Here is a 14,213-nt window from a genome sequence, read left to right on the forward strand (position 1 = left end):
CTTGGCGTATTTTTAATCTGTCTAAAACAGATTTGCTTTTTTTGTTTTTTTTTCCCCAAACGTTTTTGCAAATACTTTCCTGCATTTCAGACTTCCCAGCTTTCTTCCTTGCTTCTCAATGTTTTTATACTAGCCTGCGCAGCCTTTTATTATCTGAATTCTTAAAACGGTGTTTGGCAGCCTGTCTTGTTGAGACCTCATTGTCGCTGGGAGAATCGTTCTTTAAAACATCAAATAATCTGGAAAACCATTTCACACTCTAGCTAGCCTCTGTTTTCAGGGTCTTGATCATATCACAGTGTCGTAGACTGTACTGAGGGTGCTCTCTCCTGACGTGGTTTGTTTCAGCAGACAATTTCGGGAGCGTTTACCTGGGCTGGGAGCGGGCGGTGGGGAAGCGTGGGCCAGCATGGCTTTAACTGACGCTGCTTACGTGTTCCAGCCTTGCCCCGAATAATTCGGCCGTTCTGGCAGTTATCAGCGCCTTGCTGCTGTCTGCTTTGCTAATCGGACCAAGACACACTTTCCATAAACGTCAACGCCTTGTCGTGCTGCTGAGCCTGGGATGCTCGTGGACAGACCTGCTGAGCCCTAAGCTGCTGCTGGGAGCGGGAGGGAAGGGAGACGTAGAAAAGGGGGGAGAAGAGGACCCCAGCACAGCTCTGTCCTCTGCCGTGGCTTTGGGAGGGTGGGAGAAGGAGGGGTTTTCTCGTGGGGGAAGATACTTGGCAGACCCCTGAGTCCGCGTTGCCACCTCTGCAGTTTATGGGGTGGGAGCGGAGAAGGTGAAACCCACGTTTGAGCCCACCTCTTACTAAAAGAGCATCTGCCGTTTAATTCAGTGTCTTTCTTCAAATTAGGAAGAGAAAAGGAGGTTGTATTGTGAGTCGGCGTGTCCACAGCCCGCCATAGCAAACCCAGCAAGCCCGGTTCCTAGCCCACCGCGTGAAACCCAGCCTGAAGTAGGACCCTAATGGTGTTTGCTAGATGACACGATGATGGTGCGTATATGACAATGTCACGTACTGTAGTCACATAAATCCTGTTAGATCAGGTATATCAGTGACACGTGCTGTTTTGAACTTTTTGAGAGCAGCTACACAATCTTGAACTTGCCTGTATTCTCGGGCATTCACATTGAGACTTCAAAAGCAAAACTTAGATAGTATACCATTAGAAAGCATTAAATAATCTATGAACAGATTGTATTCTTAACAAATCTTGGTAAACTCACAGGACTTTTCATATTTTTTCTTAAAATATGAGTAACTGTGCATATAGAACATCAAATTTGGAGATTAAAAATGTATTCTCCCTTGCCGTATTGCTGTTGCAGTTGTGATGAAAGTCTTACATAAAAGTATGTCAGCAACCGTTCCTCATTAACTCATGGCAGCGTGCCCGGTGTGCACACATTCATGCTCTCTCTCCCTGTGTATAGATACGCATCTCTAAGAGAAACAGCTCCTTACAATGAAATAAATTGAGTGATTACATTAATTGACACAAATGTTCTCCAAAATAGCCCATTTAATTTTGTTTAGGCATTTTCTGACTGATATCTCCTTAGTTTCTAATAAATAACCTATTGTAAAACTTGCTAACAGAAGACTTCGTAGTGTAGTAGATTCCAAGGTTAAATTATTAAACTTGTCAGCCATAGAGTCTCAGTTAGACTGTGACTTGCAAATGCAGTGTAGAAGGGCAAAACCAAAACCCCACAGGAATGTGAATGTATGCCGATACACCTTTACATGCTTTGCTTCGGTTTGCATTTTGTGGAGTTAGATGTTTGAGTAGATGCCGTAGTGAAAGATCCAGGAAAGTTGCTACACAGTGAACGTGGTTTTAAGTTTGTGTTTGGGTACGCACCAGCATTACACTCTCTCTCTCTTCCCATCTTTAAAGATTCATGGATGAAGCCAGTTAGAATTTTAAAATGTAGATGTTTGTTTTAGTTTTAGTTGATAAACAAAAGCTTTGTCCTTTGGCATTTCTCCTTTTATACCTGTCTTTGAAGCCACAGTGACCAAGCAGGAGGATTCCTGGCACAGTCACCCAGTGTGGCAGAGGGTGCCGGAGGGAAACGGAGGACGATGCAGAAGCGGGCTGCTGCAGGCGCAGGGCAGTGTCCCAGCCCAGTCCTGGACGCGATTTCTCCGGGTGCAACTCTGCTGTGCACAAGGACCCCGCTTGTGCGTTTTCTAGTGGGGCTGCGGAGAACAGGAGCCATCGGAGGGCAGAGGCTGAGCGGGTGTCACTCCTTTCCATCCTGTTATCCGTTATCATTGTTATCCATTATAAATCAGTGGTTTTGAGTGCCATCTGAGTCCTGTTTACAACTTTATGCTTTTCTTTTGTTGCCTCTAAAAAAGCTGCTCACCTGTGCTGGCAATAGGTTTTTTCCTCAGTGACTGATCCTGGTATCTGGTAACTTTTTCCAAAATCCTCTTGACTAGAGATACGTGTGCTTTTCTGAAGAAAATGAACCCACTCAACATGCACACTTAGTTTTAACTTGGGTGTTTTGGAGTTTTTTTAAAATATATATAATTATTACCTATGTAAATAGTGAAGTTCCCGTGGTTGAATAAGATAATGAGAGTAGTGAAACAGCATGTTGGACTTCAGATAACAGTGCTTCTGCATTTATTGTCCATGCTTGGAAATGTCAGGTTTACAGGCAACTCATTTCCTTGTGTCTATGTTATGTTTTTATGAACTGTTTGGTAGCTATGATAACGAGGTTCAAGGTGCTGTATCAGGCAGCCAATAGTAGGGACTATAGGTAGTTTCCTGTTGTTTAACTTCACCCGTAGAAAAGTTAAGCATCTGCTCTATCGTTAAAATGCCTATGGACAAGGGAGAGGTGGGGACCCATAAAGGTCTGTTTGTCTGTGCTAGATAAATGGCTTAAGGAGGGTGAGGTGGATCGCCTTCTGGATCTGGCTTTACGGTCAGGCAGAGTCCAGACAATTAGCTCAAAGACAGCATCTACCTTTTAGATGGCTAACATGAGATGCAATTAATCCTGTCTTAACGTGATCCCCTATATTGGGAAAGGGCAGCCTTATGCGTTTGAGGATGGCACTAAAGAGTGCCTTAGTCAGAAGCCAAAAGCAGCCTGCAGTATAGGCAGTATAAATACACGTTCCCAGTATCTGCAAAAACACATTTTGGGACTGCCGTCACCAGTTCGTATCCTCCCTGTCATTTTAATGACATGTTGTAACTGATACGCATTTGTTTTTCTGAATAACCCAAAGTAGGAGTGAAGTGATTCACTTGGAAAGTAGGAGCTTGGATACTTGGCTGACACATGGAGAATAAAAATACATCCTGAAGTTTGCAAAGGTGAATACAGAAGATTCACTGCTGAGGTGGTTCAGTTGTAAATAGGAGTGGGGAAATGGAAAAGCTGAGTTGTGACTGCTAGGCTTTAAGTCAGGTTTCATACTTGTAGTGGGTTTTTTGAAGCTTGTATATCTTGTGAAGTGGTGATGTTTAGTGTCCATGTGCATGCTGCTTAATTGTTATTCAACAACACTTCTAAGCGGTTCCATTTCAGGCATTCATTCTCTTTTTAAGATTTTCTTACGCTATTATTTTTCCAGGGTTTAAGTGCTTTGTGTTTGTAATCTCCCCAATGGGATTATTTTTTAAGACTCAGCAAAACTCTTTGAAATTTCTTTCAGTACAGAAAGATAAGAAGAAACGTGCTTCATTTTAGCAACAATATTTGACACTGCTAACAGCTAAGATCTTGTAGCAATCTAGTAAGGAATATATGTCTTGGAAATAATGTCTGAGATAAACATGCAAATCTGCATAGAAGTTGAATTAAAAAATTAGGAAAAAAAGTTTCAAAATTTTAGTTGGTCTGTATGTGATGATTAGTTTTCCCCAAAATAAACATAATGTACTAAATAAAAAGCAAAGCTTTCAGTCGTTCTCTGTGTATTTCAGTATGCCAGGTGAGGGATGCCAGGTTCTCAGCCCTGTCCAGCTGGCTGGTTGCAGGGAAGCGGGCTGCAGGGGACCCGGGCACAGCTGAGCACCATGGAGCTAGTAATAAAATGCCCTTTCTAGTTTGGACCTCTTGCTTGACTTCAGAAACCTAAGAAACGTGTACTGTGGTACGTCCCGTAGGAGGCTGACCTTTTTCCGCAGTGTGGGTTATGCGCAACGAAGGAGGCAGCAGCGCACAGTGCATCACCGACAGTTAGGGGATTGCCTTGCTCTGGGCCACATTATGTTTCCCATCGCCAGCATGTAATTTTCAGGCAAATTCATTTAAGTCTTTAATCTATAATTAGGGTTATAAGCTTCTTTAGACCTTTTGGAGTTCCTTTTTTAAAGAATGGAATACAGCATTCTTATTCGGTGAATCCTTCTGACGTATTTTCAGAGAAAGCTTTCCTGGAGGTTTTCTCTTTATTTCTTTTTTCCTTCGATTTTCTGAAATGGGTAGGTAAAGATCCCATTTCCATCAAAAAATGAACTGAAATTACCTGGTACAAGTGACTGTGATACGTAGGAAGAATTTTTTCCTGGCAGTACTGAGCATAAATGTGTTTCAGTAGGCTAAAGTAAATATGTGTTTCTAAAATTGGATTCATACAGTAGGTTTTTCTGAGTTTAAAAAAAAAAGGTAATTAAAATGTCACTCCTTTTTCATGTGTTAATACACGAACATTTGGCAAAATAAATTACTTCTGTTGCCAGCCATTGGTGTGAGGCAGTTCTCTGTGTGAATGCCCCTCTTTGCCTCAGGACAAGTTACAGCCTGGAGGGACGGGTATTTTTGTACTTCACCGTATAAGTGTATGTGCATCTACCTATCTATGTATATCTGTATGTGCGTATGCATGCATACGCATCATATACAATGAGTGGTGTTGCATAGCATTCCTTTCGTGTTTGAGAAGCGGCCTTCTGTGTGCCTCCTCTGCCCAAGTGTCATTTCTCCTCATTGTTTCCTCATTTTCAGGTATTTATTACAAAAGTACTCTACAGACTTTTTTTTTTCCCTCATAAGAATTTTAAGTTTAGGAATATTCAGATTCAAACTTTTTTTTTTTTTTCTTTTTTAGTTTCTGTACCACAGATCATAATAGATGTTGCCTAATCTGATCTTAATAGATGTTACCTAATCTTTACAGAAACCTATAAGAAGTCTTCTTTTATTGCAAACACAGCAACATTAAATGGTCAGTAAATATATTCTCGATGTGCTATAGGTAAGCAGGTTTTTTTTTTAATGTCATTTTCTGGGTGTTTTGGGGGATTTTGGTTCCCCTAAATTGACCTAAGGGATTTTGTCATCATGTTTTCTACTGATCTGTTCTGGTTTCCCTTTTCAGCTCCCTGTAGCATAGATTTTGGAGGACTCATTGCTGTTCTGGTTTGGTAGGAGGATGTCCTACCTGCTTTGGTATCTATTGTGACCGAGCAGTCTACAGAAGCTGAAGTATGTCCTTCTGCCCCTTAGAAGCCCTGGTGACTCCAGGCAGTAAACTGGAGGCATAAGAAAATTCAAACATCTCTAAACCATTTCTGTTGGTTTTTAACAAAACTGCTCATACAGAATGCTCTAAGAAAAGGGGAGAAATGGTAATAAATACTGTCATTATTTTAAAATACTTTCAGACCAGGGGAATCTTTAACAATTTACACATTTGGCTCAGCTGTAAGATTCTTGGCATCCTTATGTTCATTTAGGGAAGTTCATGTATATATTTATAGGAAATACATTCTGGAGCTTAATCCAAAGGTTTGCAAACTTCCTGGCTCTCCCTAGAGCCAAAACCATGCATTTCTATGTCTGTCTGTGTTTTTTGTGGATTTCACTATTATATCTTGGCAGTTCCATGGTCTTCCCAAATTCTGCGTCAGTGTACATACGTCTCAGCTCTGTTGCTGTTTTTTTTCTTTTCTCTTTATATGTTGCTGTTCCTTCACAGTTGTATTTTTACTGTCTAGCACTTGTTTTATTTCCAAAGCACAAGTTACCAGTAATTTATGCTACTGCTTTACCCCACTTAAGTTTTATATGTCTTTTTTTTTTTTCCTTTCTGTAACCTGAGGCATGTTTTGGCCATTGCTTGTTCCTCCACTTGAGGCGGTATTATACGAAGACAGCTACTGCACATACACCAGCCCCAAATACCTTCTATTATTTTTCTTCTTGGACATTTTGGGGGGTTGTAGAATTTTAGTCATAATGCTGCTGCAGAAATGGGACTTCTGGAAGACCAGCTTCCTGAAAGTGTTTGCATGAATTTTCCATGTACATACAGTTCTTTTAAGATCCTTTGTATGTTCTTGCTTGCAGTTAGTAAATAGCATACAAAATCTTAATTTGAGAATAGTTTTCTGAAAATTAACAAATGCTTTTGCACTAGTACTAAATGTAATCTCCTCCCTTACAGATGCAGAGAGGAGAAGTATGATTATTACAGCCTGCCAAAAACCTCCGTTGTGATAGCTTTTTATAATGAGGCTTGGTCAACACTTCTGCGAACTGTTCATAGTGTTCTTGAGACATCTCCAGATATACTTTTGGAAGAAATTATCCTTGTAGATGATTACAGTGACAAAGGTAGGAAGAATAATTCTAAATAATGGTGATTGTTGATGGTTTTTTTCAGCCAGTCCACAGGAGAAAAAGATAGCCTGTTTGGGTGACATACCGTAAAATTGTACAACATAGGCATCCAATTGGAAAATAGTTTTTCTTGTAGCATGCCAGTGAAAAATTTGACTTGTGGACCAAATGTTTAGAATGGGGAAGCACGTTTTCTGTGTTGTAACATGAGTGCTTGCATACATAGATAACCTACAGTCTGGTCAAAGCATTTCAGGCTTCCTAATTTGAGCAAGTTTCAATTGCTCCAAGGTTGCCCTGGTGTCTACTATAGTGAGAGCTACCTGGTTATCTGTTTTCATTTGAATTATGGGGCACAAAGACAATGCTGGCATTTTCCACCACACATGAATTGCGTTAAGAATAAACCTTTTACAAGGAAAAAGTTTTACGTAACATTTGAGAAGCACTTAACAATTTGGGAATGAATTGCAGAGGCAAATACGAAGCATTCAATTTCTTGAAAGTAACTGTGATTTGCATCCATCCAAGTTCTGTGCTTTTTCCTTGTCCTTTCCTAACATAGGCGGTATAGCAGAATCAGAGGTCAAAATGCCGGTATCTTTAAGGCACTGCTATAAGTAATACGCTACTGAAAAAAGAGCTTTCTGTAGCGTAACATAAACCAATCGTTCCAGAACCATATTCTTTCTTTGCGTTTTATTTGTTTGTTACAGAACATTTAAAGGAGAGTTTGGAAAACTACGTGGCTGGCTTACGCAAGGTGCGTCTTATCCGTGCAAATAAGCGAGAGGGGCTGGTTCGAGCCCGGCTGCTGGGGGCATCCGTGGCGAAAGGAGATATCCTGACGTTCCTGGACTGCCACTGCGAATGCCATGAGGGCTGGCTGGAGCCGCTGCTGGCAAGGTGAGGTTACGCTCTGGGCTGCTTTTCTGTCCCGCTGCAGAAGGAGAAGGGATGGTTTGGCACACTTCTGCAGTGGAAAAATAGTTCTTGCTAGATGTTTGCCGAAGGGTACCCAAGTCTGGTCCCTGAGGCGCCGCAAGTGTTTGTTTCGTGGTGGTGGGGTAGCGAGTGGAAGTGTGGAAGGATTTTTGTTTTCTCCCCAGGACCAGGCTGCTCTTTTCCTTTAGAGAAAGGAAAGTTTTGTTTTCAGGAAGAGGAATCCTCCCCCAGCTTTGAAACTACCTTGGGAAAGGTGGCTGCTTCGATCAGCCTGGGTGGTGGGTGAGAAGGTCTGGAAAGATGCGTGTGCCGAGACATGCCCTGTTGCAGGGCAGCGTACACATAAGCAGATTGGAAGAGAAGTCAATAAACTCTGTCGTCCCAGTCCTGAGCTAATCCATCTCTCGCTACCTGGAGAGAGGTTTCCAAAAGCACATGCTGTCTTAATGTGTGTGAGTCTTCCTGATTCCTAGTGGCACTTGTGTTCTCAAACTCCTCATGTCCATCTGAAATTGCATCTGGAATAAGAATTTATTATTTTTTTTTTCTTAAAATTGTCATATTTAACTTGTTTCTAAATTTCATACTGACTATATTCCAGATAACTGTAGGTTAAGTTTGAACAGTATAGATAGTGTGAAGAAAGGAAAAGGGGTAAAAATCAAAGTGTAAGCATGGTTTTAACTACTGTCCTCTGAAGAAACAGTACATCACTGTGGAGACGATTCTGTAATTTCTTCACTTCTTCAGCAAACCACTAGATGGCAATCTTGAGGAAGGATTTGGATAATTTTAAGCGTAATAACTTAACCACCTGTAAAAAGTTAGCCCTGGATGTGTCTTGGAGTTTTTGCCCTTCTTGCTGCAGATGCAGACGTACGTCTCTAAGGGGATGTTTGCATGGCATATCTGACTCAAATATATGGGAGCAGTACAACAGTGTTAGCATTTTGCAGTGCAAACATAATTGTATTAGTAAACTGCCTGTGCATTGTACCATCTAGTTAATTCTTAACTTAGATAAAAGGTGATGGCTTTTCGCTTACCTGATTCCTTTCATAACTGAAATCACATGCCAGCTACCTAATTTTTACTCCTTTTCCTTTATGGGAGCAACAAAGCATTTTTACGTTTTATTGGGATTTTTGTTTCCTCTGTGTACACATCATTCTCATTGCATTGTATGTAAGTTTTATGCAAGTGAGACAGGAGATAGCAATATTTGTATAAGCCCTTTTGTGCACTCTACCAAACAGGATTTCAATGGGAGATTATAAAGAAGAAAACAGCAGTGTTGCATCTTCCCTCTGGCAACAAGAGACCATTTCATACTTAAGGCAGTCTTTCTCAGCTCAGACGATACTTCTTTGGAAGTTCTCTGCTGCATTTAACCAACACAAGCTGCTCTAATTTCAGAGTCAGAACCCCTTGGTCAGCCTGCGGGTTTTAAACTTAATAATCCCTTGAGGAACTAGCTCCCCTCAAATGACAGATGCATCACAGCTCGTCCTTGTTTGGCAATATAACGCGTTCAGGTTTCCTTCTCCTCTGGAATATGCAAATCAGAAGATGCAAGGCTAAAACAAGTACCAGCATCTTAAAGTCAAACAAGTCACTTCGTTTCACGGAACTAACAGGAGATGTCTAAGACTAATGTAGAGCAGATTGCTAAAGAGTGATTTAGGAGAATGATCTTAGCTTGAGCTTGCGTTCTTGAAGTTGATCTCTCCTAGTACCGAGAGGCCTTTTGAGAAATTGAGGTGAAGGCAAAGGAACCCACTGCCTTTTGTAAGGGCAAATGCATCTGGAAAGGAATCCAGAAAACCCTGTATGGTATTGAGAAATGGGAAGAAGGGGTTTATCTCCTTGCAGAAGTAGACCTGCAAGAAATGTCGTCAGCTCTGGTGTATTCTTGGTATGATAAAGATCTTAACTATCTTCAGATCAGCCTTGCTGATAGGTATGTCATTCCGCAGTACTATCTTGTTTCTCCTTTTTACCTCCTATGTTGCCAGGGTTTCTGGAGGCCTCCTTCATGTGTGTTTCACTGGTGGAGGTCTAATTGCAGCATGAATTGAAAAGGTGCAAAAGTTTGTGTTTGGTATCTGTAAGCGTTATCTGTTCTTGACAGTTCTAGTTTTTGAGAGAAGTTTCTAATGGAAGTCACCCTTTCCTTTTAAAAACACATTAGGATTGCAGAAGAAGAATCAGCTGTCGTCTGCCCTGTTATTGATGTTATTGACTGGAATACATTCGAGTACTTGGGAAATGCTGGTGAGCCACAGATTGGCGGATTTGACTGGCGGCTGGTCTTCACTTGGCATAGTACCCCTGAAAGAGAACAAAAACGGAGGAAGTCCAAGACCGATGTGATCAGGTTAATTTTTATGCATCTTATGAAACTGTGAATGTTACAAGTGGTTTTGATTTCACTTGGAAATGCCTGGTGCTGAAAAATATTTGAGAAATGAGCATATTACTAAAAATTACATATTTTGTTTAGTTCCCCTTTTTTCCAAAATAGCTCCTGCTTACCATGCTCCTGGAAAAATATTACTCTAAAAGCTGAAATTCCCGTGTAATCTTCCATATGGAATCCTTATTGAGCAAGTAGTCTCTTGACTGCTGCAGGCAAACTCCCACAGATGCTTACCAGCGCATTGAAAGGTTGTAACTGAGTAACTAACATGGGAGGATGTCCTCTGTGCAAAGCAGAGAGATCTGCATTGTAAAAAAATGTATTGTGGTCAACGATGAAAAAGGGAGAAAAATCATCAACCGGTAAGAAGGCAAAAGTAGTTTTGAAGACTTTATCTGTGCTGTAGCGGTGGTTCCTTGCGCTGTTTTCAAAGGTGAACCAGTTCTTTATTGGGATGAAATGATACAGCTCTACCCACTGTAGTTTCTGTGAAGGGCTAACTCACAGGAGCTCACGCAGATATCTTCCTTGTGGGTTTTAGTTTTGTTTTATTTTAAGACAAGTTGCAGTTAGTGAGTATTATTTGTCACTCTATGCTCTATTTTTAGGAGAGGTGAGGTAAGAGTACCAACAATGCATCTGGAAAACAGACACTGTAGGCAAAATCCTGAAGGTTGAGGGTCTGCTACGTTCAACTTGGAAGTTGCTGTATTTCAGCAGTTTATTGTAGGAATTGAAGCAGCTATTTGGCATTTTTAACACCACGATTTTGTTAGTCCTTGCTTTTATTTATAATCTGTTACCTTATGGTCTACAACAAATACAGAATGATTAATTTTTCTCAGTCTTTTCTAGGTTGCTTATCGTGATAATAATACCCAGTACTTCACAAATATTAATGAACTTATCCTCAACTGAGAGAACTTTTTTTTTTTTTAAATGGGAAAAGTGAGGCAGTAATTTAGTCCTTCTCAGCATTTATTAGTCCACATCCTCCATACAAAAAAGTTTCAAAATAGAGTGAATGTTTTTAAAGCCTTTAGTTTAAATATGATGCTTTCCTTCTCCACGACAAGAAGAATTGTCTCTGGCATGCCAAGGGGAAAACGATGAGGGATAAAGCTTCACGGTAGCCCGAGGACTGTGAGCTTGGCAAGTGTCTGGAGAAAGCAGCAGTGCGGAGAGCGGTGCCACCGACAGCTGTGTTTGGAAAGACAAGGTCTGGAGTGAGACAGAAGAGCTTGACTGGTCACGGAGTTTGGGTTTTTTTCCTTCTGTCTCACCTCATCTCATTCCATTCTTTGAAACAGCATATGACAGTGTAAGGGAGTGTTACTTCAAAAAGATGGCTGGTAAAAGTTGTTTTGGCAGATTAAGAGTAACTGATGGCTCTACCTTTGTTAATATTTACCTCAACAGCAATTTAGTAAAATTCATAAAGTGTCAGCTGAATTTAGTTCCAACCAGCATTATCTACTTGGCGCTTTAAAGAGGGCCATTTTCTAAGACTGTAAACAATTGGGAACAATATTGAACAAATACAAGTTTATGTATATGTGCACACACTGCCCTACTGAAAGTACATCCCTTAAGTGTGCTGTCACTCTGGGCCGTCTGGTCTGCAATGATCCGGTCTTGATCCCTGATTTTTTTTCCCAAACTTAGTAAAAAAAATACAGATTGGCAGATCTTCTTAGAAAGAAAAAAATTTCTTTAGGGGCTATATTTACTTAATTCTGCTCAATTGATGCCTGAGAGTTTTTCCACTTGATGTTAATGGGATCAGCAATGTTGTTATTAATTACTAAAGCACAAATATTTGTTTACTTATTACTTAAGGATACTGCACTTAGAATTTCAGAGCTGACTAATATAATTCTGCCACAAAAAAAGCTTATGTTCTACTATGTGAGGTAAGAGACTAGTCATTTGTTGTCACTCACAAAGACACTGTGATTGCAAAAACTTATATTAACACAGTGTTTATCTTTTCTGATTTCATTGTTATTTTTATTTTAATACATTCTGGAGCTTGTTTCAGATACCATTTTTTACTACAAAATTAAATTTAAATGGCCTGATGATAACCGATCAATGGCTGACTGTTACTTTGTATGCAGAAAAGACTGAGAAAATGGAAAATAAAAATATACTGTGTTTTTTTTTATTCATTGCACTGGGTTTTAAATTTAACTTTTTTTTGCTTTTCCTTCAATTCAGAGTTACTATTCTCTTTTATAGGTCTCCAACCATGGCAGGTGGATTGTTTTCTGTGAGCAAGAAGTATTTTGATTATCTTGGTTCATATGACACAGGAATGGAAGTCTGGGGAGGAGAAAACCTTGAATTCTCATTTAGGGTAAGTGGCTCAATTGAAAGGTTTTTTGTCTGAGACTAAAACCAAGTTTCTTTCTTCACACCCTTTTGCTTAAGAAGATAGCTGTAATGTAAGCAAGTAAGCAAGTGTTAAGCAGAGAATATTTTGGCAGATGTCTATCTGAATCTCTTTTCTTTGTTCTCACACTTCATGATAGCTGTATTTTCCTTCCAAATAGCCGTTTTAAAACAATTTTTAAAAACACGTCTTTGTTTTGAATGCCAGTATAAAGTGTAAGTAGTGGTGTGATACTAGTGGATGAAGTTTACATTCTGTGGCTTGAAGAGGATCGTTGGAAAGAAATATTTATAATTCTCTAATGAGACTTGGAGTTCTCGCTGTGGTTGATGGAGTGAGCAGGAGGCAGCTGGTGGCGGTTACCAGTGGGGCAGGACAAGCCAACCACTGCACTGCTTTAAGGCTTTACTCTGTTTCACTTCAGGAAAAGTTTGTGTAAAGGTTATAAAAGGCGATGGGGAAAATCTTCCAGGAACTGTAGAGCTATGCCCCACCGGAGGGTGGACCAGCGCTCAGGTGTGAGGCAGAGAGATAGCTGCAATGAAAAGGATTAATGGCAGGGGAAGAGAGAGGAGATACAAGACAGTCCAGACTGACGAGTAAAACAAGTGTTGTCCTCAACTCTGCTGTTACCTGTGCTGCTGCTGATTCCCACTGAGCACTGGCTGCCTGTGGTTTGCCCCATATCACACTTAGCTTGCTGAAGCAGCCCAGTGGTGGTGTAAGAGGTACACTGCAGAGCCATTTTTGGCTTGCAGGGAGTTCACCACTCAGTATCCTGGATTTCCCTTGTGTTTTCTGCTCATCATCAGTTATGTTTTGTGGTCATATTTGCATTTCTGTGTGTCACTGGATTGTGGGACGGGGGGAGTTGATGGTTTTGTTTTGTTTTTTACCAGGCAACAGCAGACTTCAGGGATAAATAGTACTTTAATGTTGCAAAACCACTTTCTTGAGAAAGGAGGCATCAGCAAACTGTCTCACTTGCTGCCTGTAGTGCAGAAATCCTAGCAAAGAGGGCACAAAAATAAGGAAAGAAAAGGATTAGGGAGGATAATAAGCACAGATCTAGAGGTGACATGGTTTCTCTCTGAAGGGGGATTTCTCAGCTGGAATCGCTGTTTGATCCGAATTCATGACCACCTTCTTTCTCACATAGAGAAAAGTTTCTGGCGTAGAAGTCCAGACACACAGCCTGCTCGTCTCGGTCAGTAAATTCAGCAGGCCTCCGGCTGAAGCTCAAAGCAGCTTACCCACCTCCATCAGCTCTGTGAGCTTCTGAAGCAGGAGTCTCCCAGCTCTCTCCAGTTCTGGTGTAGCCCATGTTGATGTGTATGTTGCAGTGGGTCCCCTCTTTCCGCTGGAAGGGGTTTCTTTTCTGTGGGATAATTGCTCAGTCATGGGGTCAGGAATTATGAAATAGCTCTTCATGGAATTATTTTTATGCCTCCTTTTGAGAGGCTGCTCAGGGAGCCACAAGTAGCAATAGATTGGGTTTGTACTTGGGGGCCCAAAGAAATGATCGTGCTTGTCATCTGTCACAACCCAAAGTAGGTTAAGCTGGAAAGCAGCCTGGTGGCGGACGCCATCCCTAGCTAACTCTGGCAAGGGAAAATTGTTTTTCTTGCTTACTGAGGGATTGGAAGGGGTGATGACAATGAGGGAGTCATGCAGTTTTGAGTACAGATGCTTGCCGTACCTGGGGCTTGCTGTGTCTCTTACTTTCTCAGCTGTGACACTACTGCAGCAGACAAATTAGCAGAGACAGGAGACCGTCAGTTTAGCAGCGAGCTACATCAGAGAGCATGACACTACCTCCCACAAACGTGGCGTAACAGTAGCAAGCA

At 41.0% G+C, this 14,213-nt stretch overlaps 1 protein-coding gene across 1 annotated transcript in view; it reads left to right on the forward strand.

Moving 5' to 3' along the window:
* Positions 1-14,213, forward strand: part of GALNT12 (polypeptide N-acetylgalactosaminyltransferase 12) — a 47,410-nt gene that overhangs the window by 7,095 nt on the left and 26,102 nt on the right. Inside the window, exons 2-5 of the mRNA XM_052788434.1 lie at positions 6,432-6,601; positions 7,324-7,513; positions 9,744-9,929; positions 12,213-12,330. Coding sequence (XP_052644394.1) covers positions 6,432-6,601; positions 7,324-7,513; positions 9,744-9,929; positions 12,213-12,330 — 664 coding nt within the window. The remainder of the gene's footprint in view (positions 1-6,431; positions 6,602-7,323; positions 7,514-9,743; positions 9,930-12,212; positions 12,331-14,213) is intronic.

The sequence above is a fragment of the Harpia harpyja genome, chromosome 5 (genome assembly GCF_026419915.1).
Source record: "Harpia harpyja isolate bHarHar1 chromosome 5, bHarHar1 primary haplotype, whole genome shotgun sequence".
NCBI lineage: Eukaryota > Metazoa > Chordata > Aves > Accipitriformes > Accipitridae > Harpia > Harpia harpyja.